Consider the following 26,172-nt stretch of genomic DNA (forward strand, 5'->3'; position numbering starts at 1 on the left):
CTAGTTCAACCAAATGATTTATACAGACCTATGATCCTGGGGGAATATTCTGATTCATTAGTCCCGAAAACAGCACAAGAAAGGTCCACCCTCCACTCACTGTGATGCCATGAGCTATCTTGCACTGGGATGTGTGTGCACCTGTCCATCTGTATAAAGTCAACCACAACTTCACGTTGTTAGTTTAGAATACCAAGATTCTGCTTATGAAATATTGCCATTACAATAAAAAAAAATTAAGATTTCCAAACTCTGGCTGTTAGAATTCTATTCTCAAGTCCTATTTCATTCTATCAGGGTCTATCAATAGGGGTTTTTATAAGGCAGTAGGCAGGACAGGCTATAAAATAATGCACTTTTACCCTCACCTATTAGCCCATTTGTGTGCAAAGAACTTAGCACAGTGATTGGCACTAAATAAGTACTCAACAAACACTTCTACTTCATCTTCATTATTTATTCCAATGAGATATGTTTTAAAATACTTAAGTGAAACTTTAGCAGGCTTCAGCCTTTAGTTTTAACTAGCTTACTCTTCTCAGATAGTTCCTAATAAAAATAAACTAGCATTTTCTGTGTAAGTATAGACTAGTACTTGTCCCAGCCTATATGCATTGATATAACCAAAATCCGTTCTAAGTGAAATCTTCTATGTATATCTAAACTCTGTAATACAGTAACAGTGCTGCTGCTGAGGGCGCTCTGCCCTTCTGAATTTAGCAGGACTCCTACTGGACTTGAGGCAGGCTGCACACTGAGCAGCCCTTGCTGCATTTCCTTACTCTTTACCACACGCCAAAGGGAGGCAGCGAACAAGGGCTGCGCGTGGGGGGGTTGGAGAGTTTCACTTTGTTTTTGAAACATGGTAGCTGGACCTAAGCTTTTCTCAGGCACACTCCCATGAAGGCAGGCCCCATTCCCACTCTGATAATGTCACATGTCTCTGTTACTGACCTATTAGGTGATAACTTGATCTCTTTGAGTGCAAACAGTCCCTTTGGATGGTGATTTTCATGGGAATTAAAGTGGAGAGAGAAAAGGATAGAGTGAAGATGAAGGGAGGCCTTATTTAGGAAGGTGGCTTAGAAGAGAACAAGACAGAAAAACAGGGCCAAGGCAGAGGAACAGAGCCCAAAGAGTAGACTGGAAGGGGAGGTAATGTCAAGGGCATGGGGGGCAAGGACACAGTGATGTCTGCAGGTGTCAGCCTCGAGAGCAGAGGGTGTTGGGGAGGACAGGGAGGGGAGGTAAGGGGAGGGGAGAGGAGGGGGAGAGGAGAGGGGCTGCCTGGCCTGTAGGAGGAGAGGGGAGAGAGAGAAAGAAAAGGGATGGGGGAGAAAGAATGTTAGGGGGGGATGGAACAGAGCAGGTGTGTGGGTCATGAAACAATGGCAAGAACCCTCATGGACGTTCTGAGTTCAGAGGCATCAGTCAGGGTGTTGGCACTACTGGGCAGGTGGGGTGCTCAGGCTCCAGGGAAAAGGAACTTGCCCTGTGAGGGAGACCGTCAGAGGACCCGGGGAACCCGCAGAGGGGATCTGATTGCTCATGTCTGCTCGTTCAATTTTGAAATTACTCTTGCCTGTGAACGCCTAAAGAGAAGGATAGTCCACAGAGTACCAGGGCCCCCTGTGTGCTCTTGAACTGGTGTAGAGAGCAAGGTGCACAGTGGTGTTCCTAAGGGATGATTAAGGTGAATTTTCACCGCATGTGAAAACCTAACCCTCCCCATCTCTACAAGATACCACTCCAGACTTCAGCAGACACATGAGCACAGCGGGCATGAGGAAGAGAAGGCTGTTGAAGGCGACCCTCACCTTTATCACTTAAAAGATAAGAATTTAAAAGATGAAGCCAGCGGCATAAAACAAAATGGGAAGGCCAAGAAAAAGCAAAGTGGCTTCCATATTTAAGAATTTGAAATAGAAAGACCTCTGCTGCAACCAGATGCCCCTCCTTTCTGAATGTCTAGCCCTGCCCCACCCTCCCTCCCAGCGCAGAAGGCACAAGTGCCCTACTGGAGTTTCCCTCCCTACTGCATAATCCTGGTGTAACAGATCTCAGTTTCCAAAGCCTTAGAAATTTGAACTTTTAGAGCAAGAACATGCTTTTTGCTTTCTTCAGGGCAGGTCTAAGAAGCTCAGTCAGGCCCCGCTGCAATGCCAGCCTTTAAGGAGAGATCGGAGGAGGGGACATGATGGTCTGTGCTGGGCTGGACCTCCTACTGGGCATGCTTTGGGCATTGACCCTCCAGTCTAAGCTGGAACGCCTACGTGCAGGACCATCCACCAGCCAAGCAGATGTCCCGGGCTTGCTTCTCGGTGGGCTATAGAGAGAATCTTAAGGTGTGAGGGAGATTGGTGGGGGTATAGCTTGAGTGGCCAGGGTCAGAAGGGACAGGCCAGGAACACCAGGAGACAGCAGTGCAGGTCCCAGGGAAAGTGCCATCTTTCTCTCTTCCCGGCACGAGGTACAACAGAAGGGTGACAGGCCAGGAGACTTGACATGGAGCGTGAGCAGGTTCGCACTTCTCTGGGATCCCGGGATGCTGGTGTTGGAGACGGCTGGGAAAGAAGAACGCGGCCTGCTGTCCTGGGAGCTTCACATTCCTGATCCCAGGGTCCTCTAGGCTAGCCGGAGAAGTCAATCCTCTGTGCCCCCTCTTCTTCTCATGCTCTCCATTAAAGCTGCAAAGCCACCCCGCTGGGGTTCCGTACGGGCCCCACGCTCATTTCCCGCTGGACTCACCATCGCACTTGAGTCCTTGCCTCGCCAGGCCCCACAGCAGTGTCCCACAGTGCTCGCAGAAGGTCGGGCTTTTGTAATTGTAGACTTTAAATCTATGCGGCATGTCAATTTTGAACCTCTCCTTGTGGAACTGAAAGAAAAGAATATGTGACCACGTGCATGTCCCTGGTTCTCAGCCTCTGGAGTCTTAGCAGCTGCTCTAGCCTAACAGAGCACTAAAAACACTGGAATGGTGTGTGCTTTAAGCCATAAGCTTTACTCGTCAAGCCTTATAGACATGGCCAAAGAAGGCAGGCAGCCAGCCATTAGCTCCCCCGGGCAAGGGGACTGTGTGCAATAGACACAACATCAAGTAACCAGAAATACGCTGAGGTTTGAGGCATTCTCACGGGTAGGCTAATATCCTCAGGAAGGTGGGACTGGGATTATTTATCTAAATGGGATCTGGGTGAACACTGCACTGCCCTTCCTATTTTAGTATACATATTGCCTTTTCCTTTTCAACTCAGAACTAGGACTCTAACCTTTGGAAGATGTTATATAAGGCCTCCTCTAGGGGAAACCCTGATTCAGGTTTATTACTATAAAAGCCTAAGTATGGAGAATTTCGTAGCTATTACACATGGACTGGAGGGGGTGAGCAGCAGGTGCCAGGTCCTGCCAGTGCTATGGATAAGTATGTCACACGTATTATCTTTTACACAGGTGATATTGCAAATACCCCCTTGCAGGAGACTTTATTAGAGTCCTCAAGTTGATAAATGAGGAACGTAGGCACAGAGAGGACAAGATACTTGTTTAGGTCCCACAGCTGTGAGCTGGGACATCTACAGGCCTGAAGTCAGAATTAGCCTATCCTCTTTCCATCATGACCCTTTCCTCTCTCAAAGTCAAGGTGATGAGTTAGGAGATGGGAAGAGGGGAGATGAGAGAGAGGTGCTGGTAGCTGATATATTACAGGATTTTTTGTGTTGTTTTGTTTTCCAGAATTGAAATTCTCTCCTTTAGCCAAACATATCACATGTACAACAGCAATAACAGAACCATGAGGTCTGATTCCTGGTGAGAATACCAATATTCTTGTGTAATATAGAAAGTTTTACTTAAGACTTATAATCTCCTCAGAAGTTTTTAATTAAACAATTTCCTTGGGAATGTGCACAGCCACGAAGCCTTAAGCTTTTTCATTAACAGTGATATATCTAATATTTCCACCGAGGATGTTGGCTAACATCGGGTCATTAGAACAGCTGTTTAGAATTGTTCAAATGTTACTCAGAACTTATCTTAGCCATTTTCAACCAAGAAAAAATAATTTTCAGATCTCATTTTGTATAAACATTTCCATACAAATATGAACAATTTATGTCAAGGTCTGGGCTGGAAGACTTCAACCTCAAATTTTGACCCCTAGCTCAAAATAGTTCCAATATGTCTGGAAAAGACTATAGATTTGTATTTTCCAATTAGTCACATGGGCCAAGTGAGTCTGTGCAAGATGACAAGACAATACACTATCAGTGTAAAGCACATTCTGGATTCTGAAGATTTTTTTATGAGAAAAATAATGTAAACTATCTCCTCAATTTTTATACGAGGATACCTGAAAATTTTAAATTGCACTTGCGGCTCTCATTCTGTTTCCAGGGAAAGCTACTGAAGTTAACAATCATTCTTATAATTTGTGATTTTCCCAGGAAAACTGAAGGCATCACGTAGAGCGAGCAGGAGGCAGGTTGGGAGGTGGCAATTTCATTTAAAGAAACAAAATACTTGTCAGAGAAAGACAAATATTACATGATCTCACTTATATGTGGAATCCAAAAAAACAAAACAAAACAAAATCCCATCAAACTCATAGAAAGGGATCAGACTTGTGGTTCGCAGAGGTAGGGAGTAGGAGGAAGGTGGAAGTGGAGGAAGGTGGTCAAAAGGTACTTCTACTTATAAGATAAGTAAGTCCTAGGGAGAGAATGTACGGCATGGTGACCACAGCTAACACTGCTGTGCGATATACAGGGAAGGTGTTCAGAGAGCAGATCTTAAGAGTTCTCATCACAAGAAGAAATCTTGTTTTCTCTTTTTATTGGATCTATGTAAGATGACAGATGTTAGCTGAACCTCTTGTGGTGATCATTTCAGAGTATACACAAGTCAAACCATCATCATGTATGCCTTAAATGTATACAGTGATATATGCCAATTATCGCTTAATAAAACTGGGCGGGGGGGAGTCTATCACACTGCTCTGGGAGACTGAGATCTGAACTTTTGTCCCAGGCCAGCTACTTATATCAGACATGACTGACTGCAGACAAACTACTTTAACCTCTTTGAGCCTTAGCAGAGTCACTTTTAATAGGAGACTGTCCCCTTCTAACTCTAAATTTTAAAAGAAACTCTGCTCTACAGAACCCAACCAATTAGCCATCTCTGTGCCTGCCCCTTGGCTGGAGAAAATCACACACCCGGGCAGGCTGGCCCCTCAAACTCAGGCTGACTTTGCATGGTCCTCAGCAATCCCACTCTTCCTCTCTAACCACCTTGCTTTTCCATCCCAAGATAATTCTCTCACAGGTCCTTTCTCCTCAAAGCCACTTGTGGCCTTCTCTTCTTCCTCCCCGCAACCTTCAGATGACACTGAAGGTAAGCTGTCTCAGGGAAGCTCTCTCATCTGCCTGCTCCCAAATCTACAATCCGCCATCATCACCTTCTCCCTTTCTGTTACAATCGATGAACCGACCATCTGTCTGTTAGAGACCCATCTCCACATGTGCTTTAGACATCATCCCCTCTTGCCAAGGGTCGACTTCCTCCTTGACTGCTTTGGTTGTTGCTTTCTCTCTAGCTTCATCCATCTCTCCTCTCTCTCTAGCAATGGGGATATTCCCATCCCTTTGTTTCACCTCCTTTCAGAGACTGTCCTACTTCAATGAGCTTCAGGTTAATATTCCTGATAATATTAGCACATAAATTGTTTCCATGTCACCAACTCTCAGTGACTGTCAGTGTTGGTCAGTGAAGCAAACACCTCTACAATTTTCTGAAATTTCTTCAATCAAGGGCTCTGGAGATCTCCACAGGGTCCTCATTTTTCTCAACTTCTTAACTGCACTGAACGCAACTGAGCCCTTTGCTTTCTGGTTTCTGTAACCTCATGTACTCTTAATATATGAAGAGCCCTATATGAACTCTCAGTCTTTATCACAAGCTCCTTCTCTTCTACCTAACATGCAACTTTAGATTCCTTTGGGGAATTTATATATTTGGTCTACTGGTTCCTGTGAATTCCAAATGCATGTAATAGTGTCCACTTGATACCCCCACTTGGATGTCCACGGGCATCTCAGCTAGACTTATTAAGAACTGAAATATCAATTTCTCCTTCAGTCTTACTTTGTTAATGGTTCTGCCACTTCCCCACTGTTCAAGACAAAAACTTAGGCATCATCTTTATTTCCCTCTTTTTTATTTTCCACTTCCAATCCTTTGACAAATCCAGTCATTTCTAACAAGAAAACCACCCGAAAACCCGGTCACTTTGTTCCCTCTCCATTGTTACCATACTGGAACAAGCCAACAACCTTTCTCCTTGAGAGGACTTCTGCAGTCACCTCTGGTTTTTACGTTCATACCTCAACCCATAATTTCCCCTATATCAGTCATCACGTGGGCTTCCCACTACAGGTCAAATAAAATCCAACCACTTCTCCAGGGTCTTAAAAAAATAAAAATCTAATCTAGGTCCTGCCAAGTTCCCCAACTTCGTATTCTATTCACTTTCTTACCCTTGCTGTTCCAGCTGCATGGTCTCATTTTAGTTCCTAGAACATGCTGACTCTTTCCTCCTTGGGGCCTTTTCTGTCTGGAGGCTGCTTCCTCCTGCTGTTCATATAGCTGGCTCCTTTACCCTTAGCTCTCAGCTTAAATGCTCGCCTGGGAGATTCCCTTAACTTAGGTTTATGTAGGTCACTCAATTTTTCTCCATCATCACACCTTGTTGGTTATTTAATATAAATGGAAAAAATACATTGCTGTTTGTTAATTATGTGTTTCCCTGATTTTACAGTAAGTTCTATAAAGGGAAGACCAGGTCTGTTTTGTGCTCTGTTTTGCATTGTACATAGTAGTATAGTCTCTTCCATGTATTACATACACACTAAATATCTGTTGATTGAATAAAGAATGCCTGACTCTCCAGCTCTGCTTCCCTTCCCTACAGGGTAACATCCAACCTGTCCTTATGCCATATGTCTTAAAGTTCATTATGAAAGTAACACTTGCCTCTCAACATAAGAATTATACTTCTGTTACATCTCACACTAACCTTGTAAATGCCTGCATCTGTATTTTGTCATCGTTTGCCTCTAATCCTTAACTGTCCATTCTAGCTGTAGATGCCACAAGATTTGTTCTCATATAATTGACCAAAACTGTTTCCTGGGCACTCTTTATCATGATTTCCTGGAAAAGGTAGAGTCATCAATTGTCTTATTTTGTTTTTCGTACTTATCCCCTGGTTTTGGATCTCAGTAATAATCATTATTGAAGAGGAAAGGGTTTTATGGAGATTGCTGTTCATTGATAAGCTTACGCATTCAAGCTCAGGCAATACTAAAAAGAATTAGTGGGCTGTAAAATTGAATGTTAGGATAAAATGGCCATATTCCAGACAGAAAGAGGAACCCGAACACATACCATGGTTTCTCGGCTATTGATGGCTGATCCCGTGCATTTAGCTATAACTTTATCGATACACTTCTTGTGAATTGCTGCATTACACTCTGAAAAGAAATTATTGCAACTTAAGATTTTCAGAAGTTAAGGAACAATGAAGTAAAAAGAATGAAAATAAGACAACAGAAAGCCTTCTTACGTACGCCGGCACTGGTAGCCTTGTTTGTTCAGACCCCTGCAATAAAGCACATGTCTGGCTTACTTGGAGGTTTGCACCAACAGCAGCACCATAAACGTTCAAACAAGATCTCATAGCTTCCTAGTATCACAGAGCATTCCCTGATCAGCAGCCCTGGTCTGTCACTGGATGAAAGTGTTAACATGTATTGTTGTTTTTTGTTTTTTAATTTCAACTGCTTTGTTGAAAGTCTGATAATTAAATGAGAAACTGTGTTTCTCCTCTCACTTGTGTTTTTTCCAAACAAACATGTAGAGATGAAAATATACGACTGAAAATGCATCACAGGTTCCTAGTAGCAAATTTCCATGTCTTACACTTAAAAATTCATTGTCTCTCTAAGCTCGGTAGAGATAAGCAAAGATATCTGTATAATGTGTTGTTTCCTTTTTCTGAGTATCTGAGAATATTTGCAACTACTAAATTCTTGAGCTTAAGACTCATTCCTGAGAAATGCTCATTATTAGAAAGGAAGATAATTCTAATCATTCAATGGAAACAGTTGGTGGGAATCCATCAAAAGTCTATTTGACCTTTAGATTCCCTAGTTAGACTGGGGTGGTGAGTTGATGGATTCTAAAGCCGCCCAAAGGAAAAAACACCCTACCAAGAGGCGAGGAGGCAGAGACCAGAGACAGGAGTCATTTCAAGTCTCTGCAGTTCCATCGCCTTTGCTGTGTGCTTACTGAGGCTTGAACTGATCTCTGTCTGAGGGCTGCTAAGATGCCCAAGAGCCCTGTAAACATCTAAACCCATTAGCTCCAAAGCAAAAGTCTTGCATTTCACACACATTAGTAACAGCACAGTTGGGCTATCAAGATGGTAGAAGTTTCAACTGTAAAACTGTGCCAGCAGTAAAGATGTTTCCCTCTTCTGTCCTTCCCTCTTAGCCCGAGTGGCCCCCATTTAATCAGAAGCTAAAGTTCTTGAAAACTTTTTCTGCTAGAGCTGGCTTCCTTTCTCTAGAGGAGTCATATTATGAAAATACTGTATAGATTCACACTCTTTAAGCCTCATCCTTCCATGTAGTGTTTATGCCAGCACACTCCCCTGAGGTGGAGCATGCTGGGCACGACAGGTTGAGAGGATCTGACACAATGCACAAGCTGAAGTTTGGAGTGAAATGCCAAGTTACCATACCAGACAAACTCATGGCAGACAGAGCAAAATGTGGGTTGTGGGAAAAAGGTGGCGGTGAACTCATGGCACTTGACATGGTGGACTTTGGCCTGTTTGATGGCTCCTCGGCGGTGATGCAAAGCGAAGAAGCCTTCAGTCTCAAATTCACTCATGTCCTTTGTGTCTGCAGGAATAGGACAAGGGACAAAGTGGGTGGAGGGGATGGGGAGATGGGGAAAAGATGGAGACAGACAAGTAATTAGGCAAGCACTGAAACCAGTAAAATCCCAGGTTCTTATTAAGGGTGGTATAGCACTAAGCTTCTTTCTTTAATTCTAGAATACAGAATTATTGTAGGGTGTATTACTATATGGTCAAAACAATGAGGTTGGATTACTGGCTCAAGCCCTCATGCCTCTTTGACTGTGCTAAGCTATCCTCTTTCAGTTTTTAAAACCAGAAGTCAGAACTTTCAAAGTATTTATCAACCTCCCCTATTGTCAATGATGAGTCAGCCAGAAAAAGCAGGAAGTGGTAAATACTTTTTGCCTGTAATTCTAGAGAATAATGTGGTTACTGACAGCAACTTAGAAACAGCTTTTTTTTTTTTTTTAAATTTCCCAGGATGCTTTATGTCTGGTGGTTTATGGGCAGGGTCCAGTAGATGGAGGGGAGCTGGCCAGACTTGTGTGTGAGGGCAAAAGAACTTTGGAAAGTTTATGCTTTGGTTCATGATGTCCACAGTGATCAGGTGCACCAGCTATAAATTTATAGACTACAGTCTATACAGTCAGTGTGGAAAAAGCCAGAAATTAATAGTTGACTGCAATTGTTTTTAAATGTCTAGGTAATCCTGGATGTTACCTAGTCATCTAAATCAAATCATCACATTCACATTTCTTCAGTTCATTCTGGGCTCAGAATATTGGTGAAGATACTATGATAGTCACTGTCCATAGTGCCCCATGCCAATTTAACATATTTCTAAAAGGCTGGTAAGATTCTGAGAATACTAATGATTCCTGTCTGAAGCACAGACTTGAAGAAAACACACAAAAGCAAGGCAATCATGGCTCAAAAGTGTAATGACAACTCCAACATTCAAGAGAGAAGAAAATGGTAAACAAGAGATAAATATAAATGGGAGAAGATATTTGCAAATGACACTACAGATAAAGAGTTCCAAGATCTATAAGGAACTTCTCAAACTCAACACCCAAAAAATGGGCAGAAGACATGAACAGAGACTTCTCCAAAGAAGATATACAAATAACTAACAGACACAAGAAAAAATGTTCATCATCATTAGCCATCAGGGAAAAACATATCAAAACCACATTGAGATACCACTTTACACCAGTTAGAATGGCAAAAATTAACAAGGCAAGAAACAACAAATTTTGGAGAGGTTATGGAGAAAGGGGAACCCTCTTACAGTGTTGGTGGGAATGCAAGTTGGTATAGCCACTCTGGAAAACAGTGTGGAGGTTCCTCAAAAAGTTAAAAAATAGAATTATCCTATGACCCAGCAATTGCATTACTGGGTATTTACCCCAAAGATACAGATGTAGTGAAAATAAGAGCCATATGCACCCTAATGTTCATAGCAGCAATGTCCATGATAGCCAAACTGTGGAAGGAGCCAAGATGTCTTTCAACAGACAAATGGATAAAGAAGATGTGGTCCATATATACAATGGAATATTACCCAGTGATCAGAAAGGATGAATATCCAACATTTATGTCAACATGAATGGAACTGGAGGAGATTATGCTAAGTGAAATAGGTCAGAGAAAGACAATTATCATATGGTTTCACTTATTTGTGGGACATAAGGAATAGCATGGAGGACATTAGGAGAAGGAAGGGAAAAATGAAGGGGGGTAGGAAATTAGATGGGGAGACAAACCATGAGAGACTATGGACTTCAGGAATCAAACTGAGGGTTTTATGCTGGGGAGGTACGGGAATGATTTAGCCTGGTGATGGGTATTAAGGGGGGGCATGTATTGCATAGAGCACTGGGTGTTATATACAAACAATGAATCATGGAACACTACATCAAAAACTAATGATGTACTGTATGGTGACTAACATAATAAAAAATTTTTAAAAAATAAAAATAAATAAATAGAAAAAATAATTATTACTAAAATAAGGATAAGGAATTTAGTGATTGTAACTTCTAATACTATAATTTTATTTATTTATTTTTTAATTTTTTTTAGTGGTGTACGTCGAACGTTTATTACAATTAATCAGTGATGTGATAAGACAGCGCTAACATGGCCTGAATATGTGTATTGGTCACAATCACAACAAAGCTTAATCCAGCCCAGCAGATACAAATGAAAAGTGTAAACCGTGAAGACGTGTCTACATACAGAGAAGTATGTATAGAAGTTGACACTGAAACAACTGTATAGCTTTAAAAAATACAGGGCCCACTAATGTCATTTGACCTCATTCGACTCTCACTTTTACATGAAACGTGGTGTCTGCTTTTACAAGATTTCTGATAACTAGGCATTGCCATGGAAGGGAAGGAAGCTGCCCTCAAGTTTCCAGCACTTTTAAGTGGAGGGAGCAAACTCAACTTGGCCATAACAAGCACCCCAGGAGGAACAAGTCGTGCTTGAAACAATGACTTAAGTGACACTTATCTTACAGAAAATAACTTATGTACAGATAATGTGTTCTTCTCTTCAGATACTGTTGTGAAGAATTCCGGTAAGTCAATGTTTCCATTTTTGCTTGGGGGCCTCGAAAGCTGTCTAAGTCACTAAATCGTTATGACCACGAAAGAAATCTGTCTCAGGAATTGAACGTTCCTTGGCCTTAAAAGTAACGTGTTCACTATTAAACAGTCCATCTCTGTTCCTCGACCCCGGTTTGCACTGCTGGAGAAATAAATTTTAGTGTAAAACGCATCATTTCAATTTAGTCATTTGTGTATTCCCTTTAAGTATGTAGTTTCCAATAAGGGTCTTTGGTATAAATTTGTTTTTTTTCTGAAGTCTCAATATAAACAGTTAAATTTTAATTCATTTGATATGTGAGTATCGATTCCCTTTATTCTCAGATATGCTAAAATGCTACACACTAGTCTTTGGTTTCATAAAGCCAGGTTGCATATTATAATTTAACAGTTTCCTTTGCCAAAGACGGTAATTAATGAATGTAAATTGCCTGAGTCTGTCGTTCTCATAGATAACATGATTCGATTGGGAGAAACAGATCTATAAACTTTAAAATATCCAGAAAAGGTACCTTTCTTTTTCTGCATCGTACTAATTTGTGTTTAAGTCCCTTAAGTTATCACTTGATTAACCAAAAATTCCCTTTAAAAAAAAAATTTGTGTAGGCCTGAATGAAGCAGCTTAGCAAAACAGTAATACTGACAAGACGTCATCTTATACCATTAGCTAACATGGACATGAAGGCAGTGACCATCTACAGTGTGTGAAATGCCACAAGAAGTCATCAACAAGGGAGGAGAGTTATGTCAGTCCAATTTCTTCAAGAACACTACGTGGGGTTTCAGCTTCCTCCTGCAGTAGATCAGCCTGCTCAATTGCTTCAAGGACATTTTTCTTGGATGTTTTCTGAACTTCCCCTCCCAAGAGAAACTCATCCAAAATAAAATAAGCCTTCTCAAAATTAAAGATGATATCAAGTTCACACACACTGCCAAAGTACTTGTCAAGTAATTCCACGTAACGATGAATTATTTCCAGGGTAATTAGCTCATTGTCCTGATCCTCGATAGCACAGCAAAAATACAGACTAGCATATCTTTTGTAAACAATCTTCAGATCTCGCCACTCAAGAAAGCTGCCCATTTTAGGTTTCCGTGCTAAAACGGTTTGAACAAGTTCTCTTGTAATCTTTTTCTTCTCTTTGTCTGATAGTGGGACATACCATTTCTGCAGTCGAAGCTTTCCCTGACGACTAAAAGGCAACATAAACTGCATGGCGGCCGCGGGCTGCAGGCGCGGCTGAGCTCGGCTGAGGGGAAGCCCCTGTCGCCAGGCTGAGGAAGAGAAGCCGTGTTGCTGTGGGGAGCTAATACTATAATTTTAAATAGCTGGAAAGTATCTTAGATTATTTACATTTCTTATATTTTTACAAGTATTAAAAATGGAGGCTTAGCAAGAATAAGAGGCTTATACCTCATAAATATAATGACTTAGCAATATTTAAACTAAATTACTTCCATTCTGGATAAGCAGTGGCAGAGGTATGAGGATACTCTTGAGACAAACATCCCTGCCAATATACTTTATTTTCCATATCTTTAATGGGCCCAGGCTAGAAATACATTGGGTAGATAAAGGGTGGGGGGCATATGGACAGAGAGCTCTCCCCCAGCAACCCATCCAAATCCCATGCCCCATTTTATGACTAACATCTTCTCTACAGTGGTCCACAGGTCTGTTTTATGGCAACTCCAACTCTCAGATAAAGAGCATTCCGAATAACTCTAAAAAGTTCCATAGATGAGATATAATATTTTGCCCAATACTTTAAGGTTAGGTAATGTAGATCTTTTTATATAGAACTGAGCTGGAAATAAATTAGGTTTGGTGAATGAGGGGTTAAATTCAGGGTCACTGAGGCAACTGCTGTTTTCTGCAAGTTCTGGTATAAGCAGATCTATTTACAACTTGTGACTGGCGTAGTAGGTAGTTTGTCAGTAAGATCTGACTCATTTCTATTTTGGTCCATACGAAATGAAATAAAGTATAAAATTACTTTTAAATTCAGGCAATAGAAGTGAATTATTCTGGGAATCCTAATTTTATTACTGTAAACATTAAATATTGTAAATTTACTATAAATGTAAATATTAAATACTATAAATATTAAATACTGTAAAATTTATTACTGTAAATAAATATACATATGCATATATGCATATTCTGAACATTAAACTATATAAAACTGTAAATTTTTTAAGATGTCAGAAAGTGCTAGAAATACATTTATTCCCTTGGGACTTCCTTTGATTTTTCTTTATCCTCTAACCATTTTGATCATTACAGGAGAGCAACTATATAAACACTCAGGATTTCTTGAATTCTTCTGGTATTATGTTTTTTTCTGAAGGAATCCGCTCTCTCTTGGCTTGAATAAGTTTATTGGTTTTTGTATGTTTGGTTATTTCTTTCTAGCAATAGTTCCTAATCTATTATTTAGCCTAACCTATCACTTGTTTGTAACCAGTCAACCACAGATGTTTCCTGGGCAGCTCAGAGCAAACTTCTATGCCTAATGTTCTGAAGAAATATGAGATGTTATCCCTAACTTCTGAGTGGCTAACAGTCAAGTCAGGAAGACACGGCACTCACACAAAGAACAGTATGTGATGGTTTGGAATGGACATGTTGATATGTACACCCATATTTTTTAGGAGGTAGTAAAAGGGATTACAAAAGAGACCAGGAAGGAACAGTTAAAAAATTAAGAGAAAAACTTCAATAGTATCACATTGGGTAAGCCAAGAAAGAATGGGCTTTGCAGCATTAGTATAGAGATATCAAGGGAACCAGAGGCTAAGAAAGCGAAATTTGTTTTGAGGAATCATAATCTTGAAGAAAGCAACTTAGTGGGTCTGTCAAAATATAAGCCAGACTTTTAAGGTAAAAAAACATCTTTTTTTTTTCAGACTGGACAAGATGGCTTAATTCAGTATGTCTTGGCAATGAGCTGGAAACCAAAGAGAGAAGGAAACATTGAAGATGCTACAGAGCTTATGGTAGGTAACTGCTAGGAATTTGAGGAAGGAGACCCAGAAAGGGAGGGACTGTTTCTGAGTCCACAGAGCAGGAAGCAAGTAGAGGGAGCAGCAGCTATCTCTAATGTACAGAGACAGACAGGAGACAAGAGTCATTCCTGGTTAAACTGGGGGCACAGCCAAACTCCGAAAGTGAGAGAAGAATGAGATACCCTTAGAAACTGAGGAGTAGGGTAATTTTGGAATAGCCATTGTATGGGAATAAAAGGAATTTCTAAATTCCAGGGTAAGTCTGCTGAGTAGTTCAATGAACATTTATTAAGTCCCTCCTATGTACATGGCATGCAACCTAGTGCTGGAGTTAAAGAGACAAATAAGACATGGTTCAGCCATTGCCTTCCTGCAAGAAATTTAGAGTCTACAGAGGACAATTATTGCAGTAAAAGTCGGAACATAAACATTCACAGGATGCTATGTAACCAGAGATAAGGAAACTACACCAGTTAAGGCAGGTATAGAGAGGTGGAGGTGAGAAAAAGAGGAAAGTTGGACAGGAAAGGTACTAAAAGATGATTTCTGGGCTGGGTTCTGAAGAATAGATAATTTCTACCAATGAGTGGGAGAAGGTATGGTGGGGAAAAGCAAAAGATGTCCTCTCTAGATGGAAGGGAATGCACAAGGGTACATTCAGAAAAGGTCCCTGAGGATGTGTGTACTTCCAGAGCATGGAATATGAAACAGAAAACATCAGTGGTCACACACAGAAGATTTGTAGGTATCAGGTCAGTTTGAACATTTTCCTGTAGATAATTTGCAAACACTGAAAGGCTGTAGGCAGGGGCAAAGGGGGGAAGAGAAGCCTGGCATATTCAGAACAGAGTTTACATAGTTTATTCTGGCAGCCATGTAGGAGAATGTTGGGATTTGGCAAGAGGCAAGGATGATGAAAAGCAGGAGAAAAACTGAAAAATGCTGAAGAGACAACATGGGCAAAAACTGTTGGATTAAGGTGGGAGGTCAAGAAAAGAGAGGCTATAAAAGTTACTTCCAGGTTTCTGAGTGGTTGGAGTAATTATTAACTGAAATAGTGAGTATAAAAGGAATAGGTTACTGGTGAAAATGGTGAGTGTAACTTTAGACATATTGAATTTAAAGTAATACAGGAAATCTACTTGGAAAGATCCACTAAGGGGTTAAGTACATGAATCTGAAACATCAGAACATTATCTTCCAGCAACAGTTTGTAATGGACTCAGCTGGATGGCTTTTTCTAGCAAAGCCTTGGAGGAGAGGGAAGAAAGCAAGGTTTGGGGATCAGAACATTTTTGGCAGAGGAGGGCACTCATGACAGCAGAGTGCTGGAAAGGGCTATGGACTTCAGGCAAGGTAGGGAGTCAAGGACAGATGTGGGCTAACAAAAGGTGTGAAGAGAGAAACCAGGTTAGGGTAGATTCCTATAGCTAGTGGGTGAAAGAAAGGACAGAATTGACAGGGGAGGAAGATGAGCTCTGAGAGAGAAAGGTCTGACTCTGAGTTCTCAACAGTGGAGAATTCCAAGTGAAAACCTGGTGTCACTGCAGGTTTTTGAATGGATAAAGAAAAGTGTAGGAAGGTGTCAAAATATGAGGTGGGAATGAAGACTAAAGCTGCCAAGACTGAATTGGTAGGAGAGCAAGGGAGGAAGACAAAGTAATCTAACACAGAAATCACAGAATGAGGATTTTGAAACAGAGAGAATGGAGTGATTTGTGTGTGGAGAGCAATAGCCATCTGCTACCCTGTAGAGTAGAAAAATATCGATGCTTCCATAAAAGAGGAGTATTGGAGACATGACATTATCAGAAATGTTATCCACAACTGAATCCTGTATCCTCCCCCAACTGCTTTCTCTTCCCATACCTCCCATTCTTACCACTCCCATTATCATTTTCCTGGTCCAACTATTTTAAGGAATATCATTAACATTTTTCCCTTCATTCAACTTCCACTTTTAAAGAATTATAAAGTACTTCAACTATTTACTCATAATGGGCATAACCTTTCATCTACACTGCCATGAAATCTTATTTTTGTTTGGACTCTTTCTTTTATTTCATTCCTATAACCATGCCCCAAGACCAGGTTCTCATCACCTCTCCATTGCAAAAATGAAATTTATAGGCTCTCTCTATATCCAGTCTATTTCCCTTTCCAGATCTGTCCCATATTCATGCAGAAGCAATTTCCCCCAAACATTGCTTTCATCATATCACGGCCTGCTCAAGAATGGGACTGTGACTCCTTGTTGGTAACTTTCCTAGATCTACTCACTCCTCTTGCCTGGATTCCAAGCCCTCTGAGATTTGTCTTAGGTTCTTCATTCTGGTTTTAGCAGGTGCCCTATGATCTGCCTACACTGGTCTTCTCACAGTTCTACATCCATTTATATTTTTGCTCAAATATTCATGTTTTCCTCCTAGAAAGCTATCCCTCTTGTCTGCAAATTCAATTATGCCAGTCTTTCAACGTCTACTCTATGGAATTTTCTGAAATGAAGGCAACCCCTATTGATCTCTTGGTTAATCAGTATTTGTGTGGTTTAGGACTAAATTCTTCTCCAATAGTTAGTCTATACCACTTCTCCAATCTAGGCTTAAGTTCCTTGAGTATGAGAACTCATGTCTTGGTTTTCTGAATCCTTCCAAAAACTATTTCTTATAATAAATAAATAAATAAATAAATAAATAAATAAAATATTCTTAAAATAGAATGATATCTTATAGTTCTTATCATCAATAAAGAATTTTCTAGTTAGGCTAGTCCAAAATATTGTTTCTTAAAAATTAAAGCTTTTAGATATATAAAACTTTTGAAACAGAGTCTCAATCTGGGTCTAGATACAAAAATTTTAAACATGACAAAATTTTCTCCTTTAAAAAAAACGAAGTCCTGGATTTGGGTAATTACTATCTGTGAAATATCATTGTTTTTGGGCCACCTGATTGTTATCTCTCATTCTAAGAGAAAATTAAGTTGTTTTTTTTTTATTAATTTTTTATTTTTTCAGCATAACAGTATTCATTATTTTTGCACCACACCCAGTGCTCCATGCAATCCATGCCCTCTACAATACCCACCACCTGGTGCCCCCAACCTCCCACCCCCCACCCCTTCAAAATTCTCAGATCGTTTTTCAGAGTCCATAGTCTCTCATGGTTCACCTCCCCTTCCAATTTCCCTCAACTCCCTTCTCCTCTCCATCTCCCCTTGTCCTCCATGCTATTTGTTATGCTCCACAAATAAGTGAAACCATATGATAATTGACTCTCTCTTCAAAGCAGTGTTCTTTGAACCGTTTACCAGAAACACTTAACCCAGTTATTCAGCTCCTACAACCACTCTACCGTTTAGCCAACTCAGAAGTACTACAATGCTGGGGCACCTGGGTAGCTCAGTTGGTTGAATGTTTGGCTCAGGTCATGATACCAGGGTTTGGGGATCAAGTCCTGCGTCGGGCTCTCTGGTCAGAGGGGAGCCTGCTTCTCCCTCTCCCTCTGCCACTCTCCCTGCTTGTGAACAGTCTCTTTCTCTCTCTCAAATAAATAAAAAAATCTTTTAAAAAATGGCACAATGCCACGTTCTATGTACCTAGAGCCTCCACGAGATAAAAGAAAATTTCATATTGTACTGCTACCTCTTTAGGGATTCTTTTCTTCTTAAAGAAAAAAAAAGCTTTATTATGGGAATTTTTAAATCCATACAAAAGCTGAGCAAACATGTAATCAATTTCCCAGTATAGATCATCCAGTTTCAATAATGATCGGTCTAAGGCCACTATTTTCCAAAACATGCTATCTGCTATCCACACCCACATACCAAAGGGTTATTTTGAAGCAAATGCCTGGTGTTGCATTATCTATAAATTTTAGTATGTCTCCCTCTCTTTTTTTTAAAGATTAATTTATTTATTTGACAGTGATCACAAGTAGGCAGAGAGGCAGGCAGAGAGAGAGGGGGAAGCAGGCTCCCTGCTGAGCAGAGAGCCGGATGCGGGGCTCAATCCCAGGACCCTGGGATCATGACCTGAGCTGAAAGCAGAAGCTTTAACCCACGGAGCCACCCAGGCGCCCCTTAGTATGCCTCTTAAAGATGAGGACCCATTTTAGGAAACAGAACCACAATACCATCATCCCACCTAGAAAACTAATAACAATGCCTCCGTATCACCAAACACCTGGTGAGGGTTCAAGATTCCCTGATAATCTCAAAATATGTTTTTCTCCCCCCAGTGCATTTGTATGAATCTGGACCCAAAGACACTGGATATGTTAAGCCAAAGCCCAGAAAGCACCATAAATCTCTAAACTAAAATTTTCTCTTGGTAGTTAAACTAATTTAGGAAAAAATAAAATCAGTTTGTGATCAGTAAGTACACATATCCATCCTGAAGTTTACGATTTCAGGAGTAGCAGCATTTGATTTGTTTGCACTGCACTTTGATGGCAGAGCACAAATGCAATAGAAGGAATGGACAGACTGTCACAGGCACCAAGAGCCCTGCTCCTAGTCACCTCCGTGACCCATGTCTGTGCGTGACGTGGAAATGACGTTCCAATGCACGTTTTCCTTCCGTTCCTAAAAGGATTTGAGGCGGCTAACTTGAAGCATTATTATTTTGCTACTAGCATTATGAGAAATACTTACCGGTTTCCTATTCATTTTGTATTTTACTGACAGTATGATCTCTTATTTAATACTCATATAGTGACATGTCAACAGAGCCTTTTGTATTTACATGACATTTCCAAACTAAAATAAAGACTGACTCTAAAAGCACTGGGCACATGAGTTCACACTACTGAGAAACTAATGCTATAAATGTTCTCTATTTCTACATTTCTCTGGCCCGGAGAGTAAATTTTCAACAATATTTGAACACCACTGAAAACTTTTGAGAAAACTTCCTGTGTTTCCTTTTCTCCTAATGATTTTCTCTGCTATTGCAAAAGTCAAACAGTTTGCACACAAGGAGAAAGGACACACCCTCCTCACCCACAAACAAGACAAAATGTCACTTACCACTCATTTCCAGAAAGTATCTTGCATTCATTAGCATTCGACCTTGAGGTTTCAGCTCTAACTGATTGAGAGAAAAAAAGGAAATATCAGGGAGAATGCAAAACAAGCTGTGCGTTTAATGACACAGTACCTGGTGAGTGTGGTGGCTGCTGGAGATTTCCAATGTAGAACCCAAGACTGCCTCCTCCTCACTTTTTACTCATACCGGTTACCATCAAAATAGTGCACCATCCGTGCATTCAACCTTTTTTTTTTTTTATTAAAACACCTCAGCAGCTCCTTAATTTTACTTGGAGATCAAAATTTCCATGAGGGAGAAACAAAATTCTAAAACAGTTTCCGTTTGATATTCTTGCCCTGTGCCGGCTCTCATCTGCGTGGCTGTGAGCAGGGCAGGTTCAGATCTTCATCATGACAAAAGGATCCGGGGCACTGGGACCAGGTAACAGTAGGTCTTCTGGAAGGCAAGATGGATCCTGCTTTGAGAGTGCCTACCCACAAGCCTCTAGGTTAACCAGGGTATGAATTGGGAGCTGTGATTTTCTTTGGTAAGGAAAGTAAGGAAACTGTCCTTGGGAAAGTGCTAGATAATCTACCATGGGAAATTCTGATTAGATTTGTCTAAAAATGGACAAAAATACACATTTCAGTATCATTACATAGAAGAGACCAGAGCAGAGTAGCACTGAAGGGAGGATTCAGGTTATCATGTGATGTGACAAAGGGGAAAATGACAAATCCATCTCTCCAAATCCCTCTCCTCTGCAACCCTCAGTTTGTTTCCCAGAGTCCAGAGTCTTTCAAGGTTTGTCTCCCTCTTTGATTTCTTTCCATTCTCTTTTCCCCCCTTTCCTCTGTGGATATTTTTTTAGACAGAGAAATTATTTCTAAGAAAGTGGATTTCAATAGAGCAAGGGGAAATCAAAGTCCAAAGCACCCTGTTGGCCCTTAGACACTATAAATGAAAGTAAACTAGGAAACATTCTTGGGAAAAAAAGCTACAACATGTAAAAAGGTTGCTTAAGTAAAATGAGAATCTGAAGGCCACCAAGTGCTTATGGCTTTAATAACTGTAGAAAACAACCAATCAATCAATCAATAAAAACTTCAAAGGAATAAAATCAGGAGACACCTAAGCAAGAAATCAAACACAACTTTAAGAGCTATAAATAGAAAACCAACCTGCTTGTCAGGGAAGCCTAGGCAAATAATTTAAAAATTAGTTATCCGTTTGTTAATGGAGAAGGAAATCCAACAGCATGCTACTTTTCTGTTTGTTTTTTTGTTTGTTTGTTTGTTCATTTTAAAGATTTTTATTTTTAGGTGATCTCTACACCCAGTGTGGGCTTGAACTCCCAACCCTGGCATCCAGAGTTACACACTCCATGGACTGAGCCAGCCAGGCACCCCAAAGAGCATGCTACTTTTAAAAATTAGGGATTTGGTGACTTTTTTAAAAATGAGGGGGTGCCTGTGTGTCTCAGTGGGTTAAAGCCTCTGCCTTCGGCTCAGGTCATGATCCTAGGGTCCTGGGATTGAGCCCCACATTGGGCTCTCTGCTCAGTGGGGAACCTGCTTCCCCCTCTCTCTCTGCCTGCCTCTCTGCCTACTTGTGATCTCTGTCAAATAAAATCTTTTAAAAAATGAGGCAGAAAGCAGAAGATAAATGGGGATGAGTGAAAAGTGGATAACATTTGGTCTAATTAATCTCTTCTCCTAGCTGAGCTAGGTGTTGGCCCCCCTTCAGGCCCTGAGCTGACTGGCGTCTCACGCTCCCTCCCTCGTGTGTAGACCCTTCCACATTAAGCCCGCACCTGTGATGATATTCAGTTACTCAGCCTCTTCTACCTGCCTAAGCAGCACCCCCAAACCGAGATCTATCTGCAGGATCATTTCTCCAACCAGACATTGAAGTGCTCCACAGATACTGCTGGCCTACATTTACTAAACATATCCGAGCATGGGGACTTAAAAGAAAAGAAATCTTGGTATATGTTTATCTTCAAAGATTACTTTAGTGTCACCAGCAAAGATGTGGATAAATATATACTCTCCTAGAAAGTACTTTTTTTTTTTTTTTTGAGGTCAAAAATAGAAAACTGACACAGAATTCTAGTTGTTAGGTTTCTGTCATTCCCATTTTGAAACCAGCAACTTCAAAATCTTCTGAGTGGAGTTCTTAGAAATTTGAGTTATAGGAAACGAGAAGTGAAAAGGTAAGATTCTCTCCTTTTGCATAAATGATAGAGCATTTGAAAACATTTTCTGAGTTTCAGATCATTTAAAACAGTTTTTACTAGTGCTTGTGGTTGCTTTGTTTTTTCATTGTGTGAACCCCAGAAATCTTCATGAGAATTTTTATGCTTTCATATTTCACTCTTTCCTTTAACATTTCTAAACATTCACTACCCAAACAGTTATAACCTAAGTTTTCAAAAACTTAGTGCAGCAACATGGATTGTGTGTGATGTACACACACAATGTGTTTAGTACAAAGTGAACTAAATGAATAGTTACGGCTAAAAAAAATTGACAAGGATTGGCAAAGTATGGAGAGGGAAGACCAAACCTCACGCGGATCTTTGCTGGTCTTTTCCCTTATCTATCACCTTATCTAAGACATAAAGAGATCACATAGATAGATACCTCAACAAATAGTCCACAGCTAGGTTCCCAAATTAAGGGGAATTTGCGATATTTCTGAGCTTATCTTACACTTATAGATCAATAATGACTCTTCATAGCCTAAGAGACCTTCTTCACCTTACACAGGAGTCTAGACATTTGAATATGTCCGTATGTTTGACAGTCCACAAGAACAGTCATTGTCATTATCAAGTCATCAGTGAGTAAGTGGTAGGGAATCTGTTTACCTAAGACGAGTGTGTCATAATTCCAGGATGACACAGAAACTCTGCTCTGTCTTCAGCAAGCATGATGCTTACCACTTAGTGGTGGGAACACTTTAAAAGGAGCTCACAGCCTGGATATTTACCCATATCTCTGCCTTCCCGTTGTTTTTCCTGCATCGTTCCGCCAGAGAGGAGAGCTCGACAGTAGTTTCAGATATCAGGTCCATGTTCTTGCCCTTCACAATGATCTGCATTACTCTTCCCTTGTTGATGTGGGCATCAAAAGTGCTATCCCAGGGCGGATACATAGTTGGCTTTTTCTGGATATACATTTGCCCATTCTCTAGGAACAGAAAGAAATGTTCTCATTACTCCTTTAGCCAACTCTGGGAAATAATTCAACTTCACAGTGGCACCTGCTCCCTCTGTCCTCTAGGATATATAATTCCATTGGGAAGTCAAAAGTAACACGTTAAACAATTAGAGACAATATAGGACAGAATGAGAAAGTCCCAAGGTCTGTATGAGTGATACACTGTATCAGTATCTGAGTGATCACCTTGATACACAAGGTAATACACTGAAACTTAAAAGTCAATCTGGTAATTTAAGCCGCAAATAGATGATAATGTCTTGGACTGCCGACGTTCTTTTCCTATTCAACAGTCAGTTGCTTTACTTTGAGCAAATAGAAAGACAATCAGGGGACAAGCCTGCTATATTCGGGAGGTTAGAATGACCTAGGTCCCATCCTCTACATGTCATACACTTTTAAGCCTTCTGGGACTTTCCTCTAATGATCTACAAAGGGTGGACACACAACTAATTAATGTCACTGTCATCTAGTTAAAAAGAGTTGATAGAAAACTACTGTGTGTTCATCTGACAGACTCTATGGCATAATTTAAGGCTTACAGTAAGTGCTCCTTAAAAAGACCTTTAAAATTTTTCCATTTGACATAAATGCACTGAACCATTATGAACCATTATTTAAAGCATAATGAACCATTATTTCTTTTCTCTAATTCTCAAGGGACGATACATTTTACACGCACCGTGCACCCTATGCAAAAACTAACACGTAACTCAGAGAGGCAGTGGTCTCAGTCCATGGGATCAGGGAAGCAGGCTGTGGACCTACAGATGAGAAAAGGGCAGGCAGGAGAGAGATCTGGAGGTGGCTGATGACGAGAACTGTGGTCAGGGTGATAAAGGGTAGGAAAACCTCTCCAGAACCACCAAGAGATTGGAAAAGAGTCTGTTAGTGTGATTAAGTGATAGGGGCATATCTTTCATCCCCACTGGATTTTCTGTAGTGTTTATTCTTTAATCATTTCAGGAACAGCAAACTGCAGCTGTATTTGAGAGTTGGTTTCTTTTGATAAGCACACTAAGTGGCAGATTTAGCAATTCAGAGATGTTGGGAAAGCAAAAAGGAAAAATCCATTTAAGCAAGGAAACAATGCAGTTCAGACTCCTGATGGCCCCTTCTCTCTGATGCATGATGGCAAAGCAGAACACATGCCTATCATTTGCTAAATTGTCCTTTGGGATGTGTACGAGCACTTGAATAAACAGAAACTTCTAATTTTCCATAAACTTGGCTATGAAAGGGATAAACTCTGGCAAGGTCCAAAGTGGAAGAGGAAGGGGAAGGTTTTGATGGCTTGCTTGAAAAGATTTTACTGGAGATTGGACTTTTAAAAAAAATACCCATGGCAATTCTAATGGCCACAGTAACACTCTATTTCCACAGACGGGAAGCCCCTCTTTCTCATAACTCCTCAGCTGTAACCTTTTTCCGCGCCCCTGCAAGGGACAGAGAGATCTGTGGTGAGGCTCTTCTCACTTTCTTCTCATTCATGAGGTTTGTAATCACCTAAAAAGAGGACCAGAACTCGGGATCCTAACGACTTTCAGTGAGTCTTACCATTTCCAGAGCCTCCCAGACTCCCAGACTGACAACACTCTGCCCTGTTGGTCCCTGTTCTGTTGACTCATCATGGAAAACGCAATCTAAGACTTCCAAGATGTATACGCTTTTAAATATTGGGGCAGCCACTGTGGAAAATAGTATGGAGGCCTCTCAGAACTTAAAAATAGAACTACCATATGACCCGGTACTTCCACTGCTGGGTATTTACCCAAAGAGAACAAAAACATGAATTTGAAGAAAAACATGTGCCTCTATGTTTATTGCAACATTATCTACAATAGCCAAGATATGGAAACAACCTAAGTGTCCAACAAAACACAAATGTATAAGATGTATACCTAATGGGAGAGAATATATGGCCCTAAGAAGGATGAGATCGTGCCACCTGCAACAACAGAGATGGTCTAGAGAGTATTAGGGTAAGTAAAATAAGGCAAATTAAAAAAAGAAAAATACGCCATGATTTCTTGCCCATATGTAGGATCTAAGAAAACCAAATTAATAAATACACAAAAAGCAGAATAAGACCTATAAATATGGAGAACAAACTGATGGTTTCTAGAGAGGTGCAGTGGGGAATGGGAAAAATGGGTGAAGGGGAGTGGGGAGTCCGGGCTTCCAGTTCTGGAGTGAGTAAGTCATAGGGATGAAAGTTACAGCACAGGGAATATAGCCAATGGTACTGTAGCAGCGCTGACTGGTGACAGATGGTAGGTCTACTCGTGGTGGGCATAGTGTAACGTGTAAATCAAACCTGAAAAGAATAGAACACGTGTGTCAACTATAATCAAATTAAGAAATCTAAAATAAATAAATAAATAAATAAATTCTATTGAAGTAATACTTGAACTTTGATGTGCAGAGTGGTTCCTTTTCAGAACAAAACCAAAACAGAATCAAAAACCAAAACCTCCGAACTCCACAGGCTAACCTTTTGGAAAAACAAAGTCTTCCTTTCTGACAAGGTCCCTTGATCCACATGGCTGATCAGACCAAGTTCAAAGGCAAGGCCAAAAGAAGAAGAAGAAATTTAAAAAAGGCTCTTGGGAGGCAAATGTCAGTGAGGCCCTGTGCTTATAGAGAATGGGATCCAGGAGACCCATTAAGTTGAAAGCGGCTTTGAAAAACTCAAGACATTTTACACTTCAAAGGTTTCTGTGACATTTGAAAGGTTTTAGATTGGGAGCAAGTGCCATTCTCACTTTTAATGAAACAGGAGAGAAATCCAGGCAGAAGGGAAATCAAGATGATTCAGACCTTCTCTTCAGCTTTGATGCTCTCACACTGGCTATAGGGGGGGAGTCGATCATAAAGCACAAATCTTGCAAGGGAGGAAAAAACTAGCATGGTAGGATCTGGAAACCCAAGATTCTGAGCTGGAAACACCTCACTGGAGGTTCTCAACTGCTGAACTGGGTTCCTCCTCCATCCATAACTACCACTCCATAAGAGGCATTTTAAGGACTACCCTATACGAAATAACACACACCTCTCTGTCCTCAAGCCTTGGCCCTCCACTTTGCCCTGCTTGGGTTTGCTGCCCGGCACTTACCATTATTCTGAATATTCCAGTTTGCCCCATGCCTCTCTTACTCTGCTAGAACAGAAGCTCTAAGGAAAAGGCACTTTTACTCTCCCACTCCGTAAACACTTTCTGTGTAAGGCAAATGGAATGGCTTCTATAGTTACTATGAACGTGCACTGGTGTTAATCACATGTCTCTACAACATGTCTACTAAAACAAGAAAGGTATGTAGGGAAATAGAGAAAAGTGGTGAAACGGGGAAAGAGGTGGGATGTAAACTT

The 26,172-nt window shown here is 40.7% G+C and overlaps 2 protein-coding genes across 8 annotated transcripts in view; both read right to left on the bottom strand.

Annotated features, from left to right (window-relative positions):
• Positions 1–26,172, bottom strand: part of PRKCQ (protein kinase C theta) — a 176,246-nt gene that overhangs the window by 97,587 nt on the left and 52,487 nt on the right. For 6 of the 7 annotated variants that reach the window (XM_047740717.1, XM_047740719.1, XM_047740718.1 and 3 more), the window contains 6 exons: positions 22,574–22,773; positions 19,579–19,639; positions 8,804–8,966; positions 7,629–7,660; positions 7,447–7,532; positions 2,749–2,878 (listed from right to left, as the gene is read on the bottom strand). In XM_047740717.1, coding sequence (XP_047596673.1) covers positions 2,749–2,878; positions 7,447–7,532; positions 7,629–7,660; positions 8,804–8,966; positions 19,579–19,639; positions 22,574–22,773 — 672 coding nt within the window. The remainder of the gene's footprint in view (positions 1–2,748; positions 2,879–7,446; positions 7,533–7,628; positions 7,661–8,803; positions 8,967–19,578; positions 19,640–22,573; positions 22,774–26,172) is intronic. The other variant, XM_047740721.1, reaches the window with a different exon arrangement.
• LOC125106532 (AP-1 complex subunit sigma-2-like) lies at positions 11,017–12,830 on the bottom strand. The gene has a single exon (XM_047740722.1). It carries the CDS (start codon positions 12,755–12,757, stop codon positions 12,284–12,286), a length of 474 nt encoding a protein of 157 aa, XP_047596678.1. The 5' UTR covers positions 12,758–12,830; the 3' UTR covers positions 11,017–12,283.

This window comes from Lutra lutra, chromosome 8 (genome assembly GCF_902655055.1).
Source record: "Lutra lutra chromosome 8, mLutLut1.2, whole genome shotgun sequence".
Classification (NCBI taxonomy): domain Eukaryota; kingdom Metazoa; phylum Chordata; class Mammalia; order Carnivora; family Mustelidae; genus Lutra; species Lutra lutra.

Excerpts from the sequence above, each read along its gene's own strand:
- LOC125106532 (XM_047740722.1), bottom strand. The coding sequence starts at position 12,757 with ATGCAGTTTATGTTGCCTTTTAGTCGTCAGGGAAAGCTTCGACTGCAG.